We start from the raw sequence: 18,149 nt of genomic DNA on the forward strand, positions 1-18,149 counted from the left end.
GCGGATTACGGCGCGTGATAATCTTCCTCTTTCTTGAAACTGCTTGGGATTGCCCAGATTATCCGGCCTCATACACTCAGGAGTCGGCTTTGGAAAGCCCACAGCCCCGGCCCCTGGCGCCAGCCGCCGATTTGAGTCTCTTATGCGGCAGGAGATTTTGCATCCCGACAGCTTTGGACTAATTAGCATGTGACGCCGGGTGGCGGTGTTAGCAGCGGGCTCACTTTTAGTGCCTTACTAATACACACGCACACACACACACATAGATGCCCACAGTGATCACAATGTGACAATTTAATTTGATTTTATATTGCCTGAACAAAACATTGTATTTGCGTTATTAAAAAAAAAAACAAAGCAAGTGCAATTGGCTTCATATATTTTCACTTTGGTCATTTATACAAAATTGCATACAGCACTGTGCAAAGTTCAAATTTTCCGGGCGCTGCGTCTTTAATTGGCCCATGATCTCTACTAGTTATTATTACATTATTTCAAATTAAATACTATAATTTTTTGACAACTTCTAAAACTTCCCATTCCAACAGGAAGACAACTTAAAATATTTGCCTTTCGAGTTTTTTGAAATTCTTTGGTGTGTTGCCGTAGATCGGTTTCTATAACCGACTCAGAGGAAAAAAAAGAAATTACAGGCTTCACTCTCAAAATCAAATCTTCAACACTATACCAAGAACTGAAGACTGGTCAAATGACATCACGCATTCACGGTATCAGAAAGAAATAATGGAGAAACAATCAAGTCTGAAATTATGCCTGCTTAAATTCTCATAGACCCAAAAAATGTGTGAGAAAATACAAATTAAACCATTATGGCAGAAAATAATTTTATTATTTTAAAATAGTTACTTTTTACTCGCATTTTGGGTTTGACTTTCATTTGTTAGACACACGTGAAAATCTCATAAAGAAATATCAATAGCGACAAAAACAAATTTTAACATTCCAGTGAATCAATGCCAAACTCATCATAATCCCGCTAAATTATATTAGTTCATCCTTAAGGTCCAGACACATGCAGGTCAAGGTGAAAGCCTGGTACTTGGACACTGGACCAAGGCCAATAGAGTCTTGGGGCCAAACAGGGTAACGGGAGCGCACGGGCCTGCGGGCAGCACCAGCAGGACGCCCGCTGGTGGCGGGCGAGTTGATACGAGGAGCCGAGGGGCAAGAGCGGGAGCTGCCCCGCCACCCTGCGGACCCTCCGTCGCGTCTTCCGGCAGTGGTAGTCCCCGTTAGAAAAGTCCTTGTAGTTTGACGGATGAACGGCCCAGAAGTGGCCTTTACCGTTTTCGCTTCGTCCGGCTTTGATGAAGCAGTCGTTGAGGGACAGGTTGTGTCGCACGCTGTTTCTCCAGTTTTTATCCTGCCATGACACAAGAGTTGACAAAAAGGCCATGGTTAATTCCAAAGGGTGGGCATACGCGGGTGTTAAGTTGATCTCCTTTGGGATGTCACCTTGCCCTGTTCTTGGCATGGCTCGCGTGAGAATGGCGTGTCAACACGGGGTATGATCTCGACAAGAGACGACACCCGGCGTTACGTTTTTAGCACGTCAAACTGGGCGATCAAGCGTAATCCAATAGACCCATCTTCAATCTGCCACGCCGCCTAGCGCACCTGCTAAAAGCGGGAAGCAGTTTGCAACCTAGCAACCGGATTACATTATTTGCCAATTTGCCAACAATGGGATCGCGCTTAATTGTTTAACCGCTCAAGACAGATTACTCGAGCCAAGTAGGTCGCTTTGTTTGCGAAAATGGCCCAACAACAACTTTACGTCTATCGTCTGAAGCTTGTTTAACGAAATTCTCCGAGACGCCAGATCATCATGATTATTTCCGATTAATGTTATCGCGTCGTATGGTGATTCCACGAGACGGCAGAAGAAATCCATTCAAGCGACAGAAGAAGTCATTTCACACATTTGAAATCGAGATATCATTCTGGCATCGCTTTGGCGTTTTTCGTTGTGATATTTTTCAAACAAAAAGTTTCTGAAGGAATAATGACGAGGTAGGAGTGGAAGATACCTTGCTCTTGAAGTAAGGGTAGTGGTCCATGATCCACTGATAGATGTCGCACAACAGCAACTTCTTCTGCTCCGACGCCAGGATGGCCTTGGAGATGAGTGCGATGTACGACTGGTTGGGTTTTTCGTCGCATATGGCGGCAGCGCTCACGTCCTCCTCCCCCTCCTCTCGTCGTTCTCCATCCCCCTCCTCTCTTCTGACGTCCCTTTCTCCGGTCTCTGCTGACCTCTCCTGTACGGCGACCACCTTTCTGGGTTTGTGACCATCGAGCAACCTCCGGTCATCCTTCGGTTCAGAATCTTTGGCTCCCTTATTGAACAGGAGGTAGTCGATGGTGAAGCTCAGCCCGAGTCGCTCTCTGCCGCTCTTGTCCTCCGTCGTCGTCTCCGGTGTTAAATAACTAGCACTCATGACTGACAACTCGTTGGTTACCTTTCAGCTGATAGGTTGAAATTTCTCTTCGGACTTTGGAGAAGTTTTTACAGCATGGCCCGGTCAATGGTTCACCCTTGGCTGCTCTCGTCCGAGTCGTAGCGTTGACAAGATCACAGATAAAGATGAGCTTCTCAACTGTCGTTAACCTTGATGCGCTCATCGGCGACACGATCCCAATCGCGTGCAAAATGACGTCAGTCCGTAAAGGTTGAACGCGGCGGGCTTTTTTTTGAAACACCGAATTTTCTAAACCAAGCGTCGAGACCTCTTCGGTTGGCCTGACTTTCCACAATCCTCCTAAATCAAAGTTGGGCTTCACACTATTTATATGACCACAAATTGATCCCTCACAGAAAGGGGCAAAGGAGGCACAAGGGAGGTCGAGGTAGGGGGTCTCAATTTAGGCGGATTATTTTTATTAACCTAAGTAAATCTGTGTAATTACGGGAGATTAAACACTCAGGACTGTGCGAGACACGGAGCACCGGGGATGCATGCTGTAGAGTCAAAGGCCCTTTAGATGCCACTGTTATCCTGTTAAAGTTGTTTTGGCCAGTTGGGGAGGCCGTCCAAAGACTTACTGCAATTACATTGGAGCAGTAATTAAACTTTTTCCACCATTAATGTGACTTACGAGCTGTGCAACTACTTGGAAAAAACTTTGGAATCTTTTCAAGAGGAGGAAATCTAAAAAATAAACGAGGTGATCGTCGTCTTTAGACTTAACTTCTACTTTTAAGTAAGTACGTACTCTTTATTGGGTACTAGTTAAATAGGTTAATAAGATATTATTTTTGTATTGCATTTAGCTTTTTCCCCTCATTGAGTTTTTTTATTTATATGTCTGTAATCTTTCACTCAGTCAATAAATTATGTCCCTACCTATATTTCCTGTAAGTGTTGGTTGTTTATTTTTATTTCTTCTATTAACTGTGTGTGTATTCAACCATGTGAAGCACTTTGTGAGTCCTTTTGGTGAGAAGTGCTGTATAAACACAAAATAATCATCTATATGTACTTATCATATTTGTCTCTATTTATTTGAAGAGTTGTAAAATGCACAATTCTGCGTTTGACCTGCATTCATCATTACTATTTTCTGGCAAATTGTAACTGTGCACATAATTTACTGTGTCGGTTTAACTCGAGGGAAGAATTGGACTATGTTGCCCTCTTCTGTTTCAAATGAGGAACACAAAGTGTCCGCCAATTTTAGTCCGTCTGTTGCTTGTATAATCTTGGTAATGGTCAATAACTTTCATAAGAACTGCAAACAACAAGGAAATTGAATGTACAAGTGGATATGATGAGCAAAGTGATTGTGTCAGCGTCACACCTTTGAATGAAGAGCGTTACTTTATTGGACTATTTTAACGTGGAGTGGGCGGAAAAACAAATCACAGGGGGTAATGACACAATATTGCTATTCAATCAATTGATCAGCGGCGCTCGAGGGGAGTATCTTTGACACATGCTGTTGGAAAACCAGGAGTGGATCATAAAGGGGAGTGGATAACAATTCGATTTTCTATATGAATCTATTTTTGGGGAGCAAACATGACACCGCGTGGAATGTGAGTTTGGGCACCGCCTGGCAACGTGTCGGCATTGGAGAATCAATATTATATTGCCGATTCCGTGTATTTTTTACATGTTGGCCGCGTTGCAGACAAAGCACCGAGTGCACATTTCCACAGCCCGGAGTGGAGTTTTTAGTTCGGACGGGATTCCGTCGCACCACGCGACCTGATCCACTTGACATCCCGCGGTTTACATTCAGGATGGATTTAAAGTCAAGCTGCGGCTCTATTTGAGCAAACCGCGACATTATAAACACGTATAACCGTGAATATTTGAATGTTGTCACTGGTTGCGTTACGAGTGGACACCGGGGCCTAATTTGGAAAAGAGACCCGTCTCTTAGTATTTTTTAAAAAAGTTACACTGTAACTTTAAAAGACACCGGGTCCACCCATTTAGAAAGGAGCGCTCCGGGTCCAGGCGAGTACCACTCAGCGATTGGCCGAGAGGAACTGTCTGTCAAAGAAAATTCGCACCCCATTGGTGAAACACTAGCAGTCGGCTGGGACTCTCGCGGTACTGCTGCGTGAAGATGGCGGCCGAACTGGTGGAGGCGATGGCAAGTAGAGCCTCATTCGCTTTAATTCAATAGGAAGCCGGGCGCGGGAGTATATGTCGTTCACCCGGCGCCGACGCCGAGTGTCACGGCGGCTTTGTGTAAAAACGACATAAAAGCGCGTACTGTCACGAATGTGGCGTAATAGGGTCGCGGCGAAAGCGACTAGCCTCGACTGCTAACGTCGCTTTCTACCCAGTTAACTTAGCAAGCACGAAGGGTTAGCTTCCTAGCATCTGCTGGCTCCAAAGAAGACGCCGAAAATGAATGATGGTCATCATAGCCCACTTGAGGTCGTCTGTGCAATCTCACTTTTATATGTTTATAATCGCTTGTCGCTAATATTATCTCTTTTGTTACGCGCTTAGTTTGGCTAGCTATTGCACCTGTCAAAACGCTCGCTTGCCATGATTGAGAACCGAAAAGGCAGTTTTCTCATCAAAGCTAGCCGGCTAGCAGCGCAGCTTACATAGATAATGTTTAAATGAGGGTGCATTGGAACGGAACTAACTTAGTGTTCCTTTCTTGTCAAATAGAACAACCATATGATGTATTTACAACTTGTTGTCAGTGTTTTAACATTGTCTACCTACAGCTGTTGAGTTAGCATTCCCTATGCTAATGTCTTTCATGTAAACATCGGTAATACTTTTTACATACTCATGCCGTATTTTTTTTAAATGGGAAAATATATAAAGTACATAATGTCTACATGGTGCCAAGAAAGCTTTTATTAGCAGCAGATTCGACGTAAGTAACATTACAGTATGGATATAAACGCGTTACAATGGATTGTATGTTGTGTTGGAGGTAAAGGAAGTGGCGCATGATTATCTGTCAAGTTCAAGACGTCAGAAGTGCGTTTTAGTGAGTTATTTACTCTTATTTTCTTTATATACACAATTCATCTGTCCTGTCATGGCCTTAATATATTTGTTCTCGTTGAAAACGTGATCAAGATTTATTCAAAAAAAAATAACAAAATCATTATCACAAGGAATTCTTGTTTTAATTGAACATTCTCTTGTCAATCCAGAATATGGTCAAAAGTTTCCGGGTGTCCGACCTGCAGACACTGCTGGCCTCCATGGGCCGTAGCAAGAGCGGCTTAAAGCAGGATCTGGTGGGCCGGGCGTTGAGGCTGGTCCAGACAGAATACAGCCCCGAGCTGCTAAAGAACGTGCGACAGCTCTACGAGTCGCGCTTCCCCAGAACGTCCGGATGGCTGGCGGCGCGGCGGCCGGAGGGCATCCCTGTTTCTTACCCGTCCCTCAATTCTGTCCCGTCTGCCACCTCTCAGGGCGTTGAATACATCAACGGCATCTCCAAACCAATAGCCACGGCGGCACCGGAGGTCAAACTGGTGCCGCTGCCCTTCTATCAGACTTTGGAAACACTGCTGCCACCTACAGAGCTCAGTGAGTATGCACTTTCCCCATACGCAGGAGTTAGGCAACTTTTGAGAGAGGAGTGCACCAGGTGTAGTATGTTGCCCATGAAGTGAATGTTCCTTTCTTTATGACAAGCTGTCTCTCATGAATGTTCCTTTCTTTATGATGTTCCTTTCTTTATGACAAGATGTCTCTCATGAATGTTCCTTTCTTTATGACAAGCTGTCTCTCAAGTCTAAAGACATTAAAGACAAAGGAAAAAGCCCCTGGCTGTTGTTTATAGACATAGGCTATAACTGTTGTTGATGTGCTTTGACAGTTGCCCAGAATAACGAGAAACTGCAAGACAGTCAGTGCATATTTGATTTAACACCAAGTCAAGCAGACCAAATCAGAAACGCAAGGTAGGCATGTGGAGTGTTTCCCCAAATACTTTTTTTTTTTTTTTAGTGAGCCTGTGGTATAACTCGATGTCTTTGATTATTACAGCGAAATTCGCTTTGGAATTAGATCGATCCAAGTGGTTCTTAGGTAAGAATAAAGCGCTAATAAATTGTATCACTTAAAATATTCTGAGCCAGCACATACTCATCACTCACTGAAATCAAAATCATTGTAGATTGTTTCATTCTTACTCTGGGAACTTTTTCGGTGTTGCAGAATATGTTACACGGACTCCATTGGGGTTCAGGAGGACCAGTACCCTCCCAACATCGCTGTTAAAGTCAACCAGTCTTATTGTCATGTTCCTGTGAGTTCTAGTAAAGTGTGCGACAGAAATATCACTGGCTATGTTTAAAAAGAAAAGATGCTCACTATTTTTCATTTCTTCTTCAGGGCTACTATCCATCTAACAAGCCTGGTGTGGAACCCCGCCGGCCTTGTCGCCCTGTGAACATAACTCCTTGGTTGCATCTTTCCACCGTCACCAACAGAATCACTGTCACCTGGGGAAACTTTGGAAAGGTCTGCGTCGAGTTCCCGGAAACTTATTTTCTACTGTTGATGCCCGTATACTCATGACTTTGCTTTTCAGCGGTACTCGGTGGCCGTGTACTTAGTGAGGATGTTCACTGCGGCCGACCTTTTCGGCCAGCTCAAACTCTGCTCCATTGAGAGTGCAGAGCGCTGTCGCGAGCGCAGTGAGTTTTCGTCTTTTACTTTTCTATTAATATCTTTCCCAAAATTGTTTGCGATAATGTTTTTTTTTTTTTTTTATGTGTTTATTTGTAGTTCAAGACAAGTTACGTTTTGATCCGGAGAGTGAGATTGCCACTACAGGTCTTCGGGTTTCGCTCATTTGTCCAGTGAGTTGATGTTGATTTAAAGTTCTCTTCAATGTTTTCCTAATATGACTTTAATCCGTGCACACTTCCTTGTCTCCTCAGCTGGTAAAGATGCGGATCGGCGTACCGTGTCGAGTTCTAACCTGCGCCCATCTACAGTGTTTCGACGCAGTCTTCTTCCTGCAGATGAATGAGAAGAAGCCCACGTGGACCTGCCCTGTATGTGACAAGCCGGCTCCCTTTGAGCTGCTCACTATTGACGGGTAAGATGGTGCCCATTTCAAAATCGCTCCAACACTCCTAATATAGTACTTCCCTATACTACTTGGAAATAATAACCCTTATTTTTATTTTTTTTGACAACATTTTATCGCCACTGATTTCATTGTCCTACAAAATCAAAAATAGCAAGGGCTCATTTCAGGTTGATGTCCGAGATCCTGAAAGAGACGAACGAGGATATCGAGGAGATCGAGTACCTGACTGACGGCTCCTGGCAACCCATCACCGACGACAAGGAGAAGGAAAAGGGAGAACGCAGCGACACGCCGGAGTTCTCCATGGTCGATATGTGTAAGTGGAAAACACTTCACGTTGCACAGATTTTTCCGGAATGCACTTGAAGTGACACTGAAACTTTGCAGGTGTTCCCGAGACAAACGGCCACTCGCCAGCCCACAGCAGCACCAGCCTGTCGGGCAAATCCGGAGGGGGCGCCACGGCGGGCGCTGTCAGCGGAGGCCCCGCCGCGCCGCCCGGAGGCGTGGTGGTGGATCTGACTCTTGACTCGTCCTCTGAAGAGGAAGGTGGCGGGGGCGACGGCGACAGCGAGGACACTGAGGACAGCGCCGACAGCCCCGCCACTAAGAGAGGCCGATACAACTACGACAAGGACTTGGTCACCGCGTACTGACCCCCGCAGCTACTCTTCAACCCCTCCCTTGTCCCCTCTCATGGCTTTGACAAGGAGGGGGTTGAAAGCACGGAAAATGGAACAGTAATACACTAGACACAGTGAACTCCCCCCCCTCCCCCTATCATCAAAAAACATCACAGCCTTTTAGCAGTTCCACACTCGCGTAACAAACCTTCAGTCTAGCGTCGTCAAGATTCCCGTTTGCACTCGACTTGACCACTGGAAGCCGACAACTTTAGGCTCAACATCATCCTGCAGCCAATACTGTACTTCAATGAGAGAATTTCAATGCATTGCCCCCCTCGCCTCAACTTCCTACGAACCCCTTTCTTGACTTTTTTGTTGTCTGACCAGGAAGAAAAAGCTCTCCACAGCACTGTGCATCCGATTTTTGGCACATTTGAGCTGTTTGTGCTACTCAATTCAAGGTGGAATGGAAGAAAAAAGAAAAATGGCAAAAGAATAATATGAACGTGATGCAAACCTCCTGTGGCATGTATTATTATTATTTGGTTAGAATTAAATTCATTTTAATTTTCAGTGAAGATCATCACTGACCCGGATGTGTGAAAATTTCCATTTCCTTGGTTGTTTTATTTTGCCCCTTTTTAGATTGGGAAAAAAAAGAAAAACTACCTCAGTCATTACACTCTCAGCCGACTAATCTGAACGCGTAAAGGACAGACTCTGATGGCCATTTTACACTGGATTTTTTTTTTTCTATGTTTTTAATTACATTATTCTATGCAGGTCATCTTTAGTGGCATCAGCGCTGTCGGCTTGCTTCTACTTTTGAGATCTCACAGGAAATGGTTGAAGTACTGCAGCCTTTAGCTGTACAGTTAGCAGGAGAGGCGCTCTGCTTGTTCCTCTTCATGCGGAAGTATCTAAATTATTCACAAATGCTGTTATCCTCTCCCACTTTCCTTGCATTTATGTACATTCGATTGCATTGTTCAGCTAATGAACCTTGTGTGTGGTTTGGAGCTTGAGCTGTCTTCATCTTCATGACTTTTCTGTTTTGCAGTGGCTTTCAAATGTCTTGACTAATCCAAACACAAGCAACGTCCTCCACCCGCAATCCTCCAGTTCAACTCTCATAAGACTTTTTAATTTGGGACCCAGAGCCGTTTGCACACTTTTTGTTTATTACTTTAAAGCCATTGGGTAGTGAGTATTCCTCCAAACACCTGCTACAGCACAAGGACCAGGAATTGGGAACGTTGGACACTCGTTGGGCCTAACAGGGAATGTTGATAGCTCAATTTGGATTTTGGTTGTAAAATTAGTTTAATCTGATCTTCCAGCTTGTTTCCTCACCCTCACTCGTTCCTCATAATCTGTGTCTCCAGGTTATTCTCGGAAATCCCCACCGGTGTAGATTTCCTTCTATGGAACTGAGCCAGATGTTCTCTTTTTGGGTGAGGGCAAGTGCGAGGGGCCGGGTGTCTGGTTGTGACTACAGTACGTTGTGGCATCTTTTACGGTAAATGCATAAGGTTGCATGGACAGATGCTTACAATCCATGATGTAAATGTTTTTCTTTTGTTGTTGTTTTTTTATATGTTCATATTAAAAGTCAATAAAATTTAAATGATATTTTATTATTAAGACTCAAATTGCTTCCAGTTGTTCCGACAGGCAAAACCAGAGGGGAAGATGATGTCTGAGGACTTGAAGGGTGTGTGGTTCAATTCCAGATGCTCACTCAGCCTTGAGGATACGATTGTACAATTGAACAATGATGGAATTCTAACAGCTTTTATTGGTGTATGGAATTAAAAGTCCAGTTCTCTAAAACTTGGCTGTTTTTTTTATTGGGATCCAGACACTGTAGTGATATATGTCTTCATGTGATGTGTAATTTTATTGTCTCGATGTTGCAAAAATCTATGTTTATTACCTTCATGTTCAGTTCCCTTATATGACCACTGGGCGGCAGCAATGTGTACACGGCATTGAAGTCAATAGTAAAGTGGCACGAAAGCGACGTCGTCCGGTTATGAAAAGTCGTGATTCCAATATTCCAAAGTAGTGTTATTGTGTTTAACTCGCGATTCATTTTTCTTCAAAACTTTTCAGTTTGGACCTGCTCCTCTCGCTGAAGTGACGGGATCTCCTTGTGGGTGTCACTCAGGTCTGCCGCTTCCTGTATTGACGGACCACCACCAGTCACAGACGAAAGCTCTGCCACCTGGCCACAGAGCCTTCCCCCCCCAGCCCGGTTGTAACTTTGCGGAGGGACGCCAGACGACCACCTACAGCCGCCCCCCGGTGCTACCGTCGGTTATACGGGGGGGAAAACGTGGCGGGCCGCTGAGTCTCGCGGATTCCCTTTTCCGGTAGCACTAGCTTGGTGGCTAATGGCTAGCAGCAGGTAGATAACCCCGATAAGAAGCCTCCAAAAAAGAGCAATGCGCTCACCTCGAATAGTATAATCATATTGAAAGGACATTTTCATTAAAAACGCCTCGATATGTCACGTTTTAGCCAAACATTGGAGTGACACGGCTTGTGAAAGTGTCATCTGTTCGCTGACGTTAGCCAGCTAATTCGTTAGCCACCTCGACGTGATCCTGTTGCTCGCTAGCGAACGAGGGAAGGGCCACTTTGCCACAACTGCTCGGCCCAGTGCAGTTTAGTTCGGTTTTTTTGGGACAATATTTGAGTTTTAAGACAGTTTCCCCGCCACATCTGAGATGGCCCCCAAAAGAAGACCGGTTCCGTTGAATATAACGCCCATTGGAGAAGGGCAGCCCACCTCAAACACCACTGATGCTGCATCTGAGTGAGTACCTTGACATTGATTCCCAAATATATATATATTTTTTTTAATGTGTGTATCTTTATATAAGGATCAGCACTGTGTAATAGTGGCTGGCACGTCTGCCTCGCAGTCCTCTTCTTCAAATCTTGGCACTGGTCTTGCTGTGTGGAGTTTCCATGCATATTAGGTTCTTTGAATACTCCATAAGCTATCAGGATTGTCAAACCCAAATCAGAGTTATACCTGGCCTTGGTGTGGTGGTTCTTTTTATACCAAGTCCACCTATAAGCAATCCTTAGCTCTCTATCATGACCAATGTCAAAGTTCAGTAGTTGTTTAAAATGTGGTGACCAGTCCAGGTTGGACCCCTCGCCTCACCCAAAGTCAGCTGGGATGGACTCCAGCTACCTCATGGCCCCTAATGTGGACAAGCATTACAGAAAACGGATAGCTTAAGCTTTACATAATGTTGCCCGACCATGTTGCCTGTTACAGAGCAAACCTCGAGGCCTTACAAAAGAAGCTGGGAGAGCTGGACCTGGATGAGCAACAAAAGATGCGACTGGAAGCCTTTCTCACTCAGAAAGCGCAGGTCGGAGAGCTCAAGGATGAGGACTTTGACCCAATCTGCGAACTGGGAGCCGGGAACGGAGGGGTGGTCAACAAGGTCCGCCACAAGCCTTCGGGTCTGGTGATGGCTCGCAAGGTGAGGACGGGTGAACATGGCCTTTTTGCATTTTTGTCACTCTCAACAGTGGCACTAGTAACGGCCGTAGAAAACAATAGTAAAATATAGTAAAGCAGTGTAATATATAAAACAGTCAAACACAGATTGGCAGATATAGAACAATTGATCAAAAGTGGCTTAAAGCTGTTTTTTAAAGCCATTCCCAGTTGACGTTTATTGTTAAACTAAAAATTAAACGGAGATTTCCACGTTGTGTTTAAAACGACACTATCACTTGGAAAGTAGCTGCAACCAGTAGGGGGCGCATTTTGATGTAGGCCCACCCAGTTTGTTGCCTCAACAGGCTGCTTGTACAAAATGCTGAGTATGCATAAAAGTACTACACCATGCCTACATTTCTGGAGTTTTTAAGTATGAGCAGATTAGAGTGAATGTGTGTCGTTTAGCTTGTGTTTAAAATTTACTTCAATATATTTTCTATCATCGATCAGAAAGCCTTTATTGTCTTGTATGGTGCAGATCCAGCGAAATTGGACAAATGCACAGTTAACCATCGGCTAATTTCCCCCCCTCTTCCTCTCATTGCATTAACTTGCTTCCTTTCCGTCTCAGTTGATCCACTTGGAAATCAAGCCGGCCATCAGGAACCAGATCATCAGAGAGCTTCAGGTCCTGCACAAGTGCAACTCGCCGTATATCGTGGGCTTCTACGGCGCCTTCTACAGCGACGGCGAGATCAGCATCTGTATGGAGCACATGGTGAGATGCCTTCACACACAGTTAACCTTTTTTAAATCTTTCAAATGCTTAATATTGAAGTGTCTTGTCTCTGTAGGATGGTGGATCATTGGACCAGGTTCTGAAGGAAGCCAGAAGAATTCCAGAAGAAGTCTTGGGCAAAGTTAGCATCGCTGTACGTATTCTGAGTCAGTTTCATCTTATTCAAATCATTTTGACCACACGGTCTGACACGCAATTCTGTTGTTTATGTCTGTGTGTTGTTGTTCACTAGGTGTTGAGAGGTTTAGCCTACCTGCGGGAGAAACATCAGATCATGCACAGAGGTACGAAAATAAATCCTGAGTGGAACATTTTGGAGCTGGCCCAAGTTTACACACTCAAATTGGATTCACCCGCCTCATTGTGACAATTTATGTGGGCATTAAGTTGTCATTTGTTTTTCCTATTATGAATTGGCAACTGTGTATAAAGTGTGTCGACTTGCCTCAGGGTGAGCGGTACTGCGGAACATGAGTGAACTCGGCGGTAATTACAACCTCTCAAATGTGATTATGAGCAACCTCGCCCCGTTGTACCCTTCTCTGGCTTTCTCCCTCTTAGCCTTTCTCTTTGTTCCCTCGCTTCTTCATGCCATCACTTTGTCACTCGCTCCTACGATGACCTTGGTTGCTTGCAGACAGTCACACGCCGCAAAGAACGCCCTTCAGGGACACACGGAAACATTAGCATACATCCTTCACGATGCATGTTTTTGTTTTTTCGAACCACTGTATATATGACAGCATCGAGCCTACTCGGTTGCTGTCTTCTGCTCTTCACACTGCAATTTTGCAACTTCGTATTAGAGCTATAACAAAGGCAAGGCGGCGCCTGTGTGTAAGGCTGTCCCGCAATGTCAAGACACGGGTGTGAAGTTAACCACCTGACGCTCGCTGCTCCCACCCTGTTGTGTCGAACGCAATCGTCGCCGCCCGACAAGTATTTGGCACGTCACAGCATCTGCTTGTGTGACAGGAGGAGGCTGTGTGAAATCACGCACACTTGTGGCAATACCCACTTGGCTCCCTGTGATAATAATAATGATAGTAATAATATTAATAATAGTAGTAGTAACAATAATAATAATACTTATGGATCCTATTGCTATTAAAAAAGAAAGAACAGCACAGGCCTGGTAATATTTTAAGGTTAGGTCTGGGAAAACCATTAACCACTGTGAATACTTTAAAAACAATAGGACACTCAAGTCTCAAGAGCAAAGGCATAATGTAAAGGTGCACTCTATTGTCCCACAAAAGAAAGTAATCACTGTTTATCATAAGATGTTAAAAACAAAAGACTCAAGTCTTAATAGGGGTACACACGTACCAATTTGTAACTTTTTTTTTTTTCTTCAACGTTGGGGGAATGCAGATTCCAGCAAACAGATGCGTGACAACTTATCGAATACTGATCGTTGCTTTCGACACAAAAGGATGCCAAGAGCAGCAGATTGATTTGTGATACGTTTTATCTTGAATCCAAAACGGGAAGTGTATACGAAGTTATTCTGGATCTTGTTTTTGCCCCTACCCCACCCCTCACCTGCCACATAGATGTGAAGCCCTCCAATATTCTGGTCAACTCTCGCGGGGAGATCAAGCTGTGCGACTTCGGAGTGAGCGGCCAGCTCATAGATTCCATGGCCAACTCCTTTGTCGGAACGCGTTCCTACATGTCGGTGAGTCAGCGCTGCGCCCCCACCCCGTTTCCTCTGGCCCCATCCCCACTTTCCTTCCCTTTCTTTCTCACTCCCCTGCCAAGAGGCGAGGGCCGTGCCCAGGAGAGCGTTATTTGGCACATATGTCGGCGACTGTGTCCTTTCCCTCCCTCGCTGTTCTTTCTCAGCCCGCGGGCACCTGGTCCATGCAAGCCTCCGGCCTACTAAGCATCGGCGCTATTGAGCACCCGTTATTTTTCAACCCTTTTCTAAAACACCATGGGTGCGGAATAAATTCCTTCAACATGTACTGGCAGCAAGTGTAACTCATAACAGACCAAGCCAACATTTCTACGATGGCAAACAGAAGAAAAGGGTGGAGACACGAGGATTGATAGTAGACACCAATAATGTAGGAAGGAGTATGATTTTTTGTTTTCTGCCAAAATCTGAAGAATCGACATTTTTGTCGTTCTTTTGTACTTTTGTGCAAAATCCATAAAAGTCAATACGTAACTAACAAACGATGTTCCAAATCCATCGCCTCAGGCATTTGGAATTGGAAGAGGTAGGAGATTATCACGGCAGGCACGGCAATAAGATGTCATACAAAGAAGACAAGCCAAAAAATATCATTTGTCGTGATGAATGCTGAACACTTTGGAAAGTCTTGGCCTCTGGCTACAATTTTCCAGGAGCACCATTTGCGTTTTCAATCACCAAAAATGCAATTTTGAGTGCGGACAAAAGGCTAACACACACTAACCGGCCCTGTCCGTCCGTCCCTTCTGCCATTTACACCGCTCTCCCAGCGCTGTTTCAGTCTTGGCCCAAACCTTCTGTCCCTTTGACGTATATACTGTACCATGTGCTGCCTCGACAGCCGGAGAGACTGCAGGGCACCCACTACTCGGTTCAGTCGGATGTATGGAGCATGGGTCTGTCCCTTGTGGAGCTGGCCATCGGCCGCTACCCCATCCCCCCACCAGAAGCCAAGGAATTGGAGGCCATCTTTGGGCGGCCCGTGCTGGACGGGAGCGAGGGAGAGCCTCACGGCAACGTGCAGAGGCCCAGACCACCAGGGAGGCCTGTGAGCGGTAGGAAAAATGGCTTTGTTTACCTTTCTGCCGCAGCATCCTGGATTTCATGCGTATCGTTGGCACAGGACACGGGATGGACTGCCGACCCGCCATGGCCATCTTTGAACTTTTGGACTATATTGTGAATGAGGTCTGAGGAAAAACACGGTGCACAAATGTATCAAATACTGATCTATTTTGAATGACCTGTTTTTGTTTTGAATTGTTTTCTCTCCAGCCTCCTCCTAAACTGCCCCACGGCGTGTTCACTAACGACTTCCAAGACTTTGTCACAAAATGGTGAGTCGTCAAAATGCGAGTTGTGGCGTTGACCAATTACAGATTGGACCAATTAGATTGATTGCACATTTCCGGACACATAGCGACAGAAAACCACGACCCTAGATTTGAGTCCCCGAAACTTCAATGATAAAATGTGGATATGGCCAAGGGTGGTGCTTAAGGGCGTGTACACATAAAACACGACACGCCCCAAAAAAAAAAAAAAACTTCCTCATTTCAACCAGTGCACACTTTGCAGCTGGTCACATGTTAGGAGTGTGACAACAAAAGTGAGAATAAGTGTTTGGATTAGGATAATACAATTTTGCATACTTTTCTAAATCCATTTGTTGATCTCAGGGGAAAAAAATCAATCAGAAAAGTCCATGACTTGATCTGAGAAAAGTTCTAAAAAGGAGTGACTCTAATTCAAGTCTAGGTGATTACTTTAGCCACTAATTCGATCAACCTCTATTGTTTAATTTCATGACAACATTATTGCTGTCATTGTTTTTCAAGTAATTGAGAACTGGTAGCAGTCTGCGGTCATTTTTGTGACCTTTTTTTATGTTTACAGCTTGATCAAAAATCCAGCCGAAAGGGCCGATCTGAAGATGCTGATTGTGAGTGACTCACCTTATTTTCTATTTTTTTTCCAAACTATTTGCCCTTGTTTGAAGAACCACTTTTCCTTGTTGTTTCAGAGTCACGTATTCATCAAGCGATCCGAAGTGGAGGAAGTGAACTTTGCCGGCTGGTTGTGCAAAACCATGAACCTCAACCAGCCCAGCACCCCCACCCGAGGCACTGAGTGAAGCCCGACCGCCCCTCCCACCTCGAGCACTGCCCTCGTCACACCGCGGGGTCTTGCTTGCATATCCACTTACATTCTCTTGTACAATCTTTCACACACACACATTGACACTTTTCTCATGTTGTTTTTGGGCTTAAAAACGGTTCCTCTCATGTATTTGTTCACCAGCAGCAGCTGCAGGGCTCTCGAGTTGTCGTACTGTAAGACCACAAGCTTCACCAGGCCAATGTCACCTTCCACTCGGCTGCAGGGGAGGGGGGGCGGTTAACGCTTTGATTGACATTTGTTTTATTCTAGCTCTTTTCTATGGCAACGGTTGATAGCAGCAGAGAAACAGACAGGGCAAACCTAAAGGTAGTCAAATCGAAATAGGTTGTGATCAACATTTATTTACGCAGACCTCTTTTTGTCAAACTGATGACCCCGAAACAATCTGCCATATTGTAATTACGTTTGTTATGAATAGTGTGCGGTAAAGATAGGCACAGTCAAGTACATTTTTTTTGCTCCCTTTTTTTTGGGGAGATGGGGTGGGCTGGGGTTAAACAATTGATCGCTCTGAGGATCACAAACCAAAGAGGATACTCGCACTTATCAATGCCTGATCAGTACCCCTCCTTTGTGTTGGCACATTCACGAAGAACGTTGCACCTTGGATGAAATTCGGTGCAGTTGCGTTGACATTGTTTCCTCATACATTTCAATCACACTCTCCGGTAAGAGGCCAGGGAGAGGCCAGGAATAATATACCGCGTCTTTGAATGACGCTGAGAAAACAATGATTCAAAATGTATTCATGGGATGCTATAGCATGGTTTAATCTTTCTTATACTGTGCGTGTATTTTGTTTTAATGGTGCAGATGGTCCAGCTGGTGTTTTGAAGAGAACCCTCTGTGCTATCAATATAAATCATTTTTGTTCGCTAATATTTTGTTTTCGTTGTTGTCGATCTGTAGTTTTCTCCCTCCCTGAGGTAAACTTGGTTACGCTCCCCATTGTGGCACGCCAAAAGCATCCGTCAGACTTGGCTTGTCCTTTCCGGGAAAACCTCGCACACCTTTAAAGCAAAGTTGCGGTATAATTGGATGTTAAGCTTGAGGCAAAGATTTCAGAAGTACAAAATAGGGTTCAACTGAGCATTGTTACCCGGGTCAGTGTTGGTCACATGCTGGTGGTGTTGCTAGCCTTGCTCGAACTCTTGCATTTTTTTTTTCTCTCTGCTTTTTTGGCTGCCAGCTCTTATTCTCCAACCTTTCAAACAATGCATTCGTTCAGAGCAAAAAAAGATGTGTCACAAAAACTACAGGAGTACTATTTTGCAGTCTTAATATACAACCTTTTTTGATTTATGTAAATGACAAAGAAAATAGTCATTTATGATAATATAAAAATGTGTTGGATATGGTTCTAATGTATAAAAGGATAAAATAAAACTTATTTGTGAATGTAAGATATATGAAGTCTAATGTGTTGCTAATGTTTTTCCAAATGACTCCTTTGCCTATTGTGTGATTAGTTTATAAAATTGCATGTTGGAAATTTCCAGCTCAGGATGAACTGACTCTTTAGAATCAGTTAACTCAAAAGATTCATTCAAACGAATCGTTCAACGAATCGTCCAACCACACACACACTGATCCTTTTTTTTTTTAAACTTCAATAACACACACAACTAAGCAAAAAACAATCAAGTAAACACACAGTAATGTCGACAACGGCAACGCACACATTTTTATCTATATTACAACATCCCGTGGGAACAACATATACGTCAAACGGGTGTAACTACACTAGTGTTGGCTCGTGAGTGAACGATGGGTTCAAAAGAACGAATCTTTTCAGTGAACGAGAGTTCCTAAAGT

At 44.4% G+C, this 18,149-nt stretch overlaps 3 protein-coding genes across 7 annotated transcripts; 2 read left to right on the forward strand and 1 right to left on the reverse strand.

Annotated features, from left to right (window-relative positions):
* Window positions 1–1,018: 1,018 nt before the first annotated feature.
* Window positions 1,019–2,462, reverse strand: foxq2 (forkhead box Q2). Its single transcript, XM_061297851.1, has 2 exons — window positions 2,052–2,462; window positions 1,019–1,384 (listed from the first exon to the last, which is right to left on the reverse strand). Exons 1-2 carry the CDS (start codon window positions 2,460–2,462, stop codon window positions 1,019–1,021), a joined length of 777 nt encoding a protein of 258 aa, XP_061153835.1.
* A 2,028-nt stretch (window positions 2,463–4,490) lies between these two features.
* pias4a (protein inhibitor of activated STAT, 4a) lies at window positions 4,491–9,820 on the forward strand. 5 transcript variants are annotated; one of them, XM_061296573.1, is made up of 11 exons: window positions 4,491–4,626; window positions 5,660–6,041; window positions 6,334–6,418; window positions 6,504–6,545; window positions 6,675–6,765; window positions 6,852–6,980; window positions 7,051–7,156; window positions 7,248–7,321; window positions 7,403–7,563; window positions 7,725–7,873; window positions 7,945–9,820. In XM_061296573.1, the coding sequence occupies exons 1-11, from the start codon at window positions 4,600–4,602 to the stop codon at window positions 8,211–8,213; spliced, it is 1,515 nt and encodes a 504-aa protein (XP_061152557.1). In that variant the 5' UTR covers window positions 4,491–4,599; the 3' UTR covers window positions 8,214–9,820. The 5 variants fall into 5 exon arrangements, with proteins under 5 accessions (XP_061152557.1, XP_061152560.1, XP_061152558.1 ...); XM_061296576.1 differs by having other exon boundaries at window positions 4,492–4,626; window positions 5,924–6,041; XM_061296574.1 differs by having other exon boundaries at window positions 4,575–5,490.
* A 342-nt stretch (window positions 9,821–10,162) lies between these two features.
* On the forward strand, window positions 10,163–17,741 carry map2k2a (mitogen-activated protein kinase kinase 2a). The gene is made up of 11 exons (XM_061296577.1): window positions 10,163–11,004; window positions 11,479–11,689; window positions 12,284–12,430; window positions 12,507–12,584; window positions 12,684–12,735; window positions 14,008–14,132; window positions 14,995–15,208; window positions 15,277–15,341; window positions 15,429–15,490; window positions 16,050–16,095; window positions 16,177–17,741. The coding sequence occupies exons 1-11, from the start codon at window positions 10,916–10,918 to the stop codon at window positions 16,285–16,287; spliced, it is 1,200 nt and encodes a 399-aa protein (XP_061152561.1). The 5' UTR covers window positions 10,163–10,915; the 3' UTR covers window positions 16,288–17,741.
* Window positions 17,742–18,149: the final 408 nt, after the last annotated feature.

Source organism: Syngnathus typhle, linkage group LG14, assembly GCF_033458585.1.
Source record: "Syngnathus typhle isolate RoL2023-S1 ecotype Sweden linkage group LG14, RoL_Styp_1.0, whole genome shotgun sequence".
Classification (NCBI taxonomy): Eukaryota; Metazoa; Chordata; class Actinopteri; order Syngnathiformes; family Syngnathidae; genus Syngnathus; species Syngnathus typhle.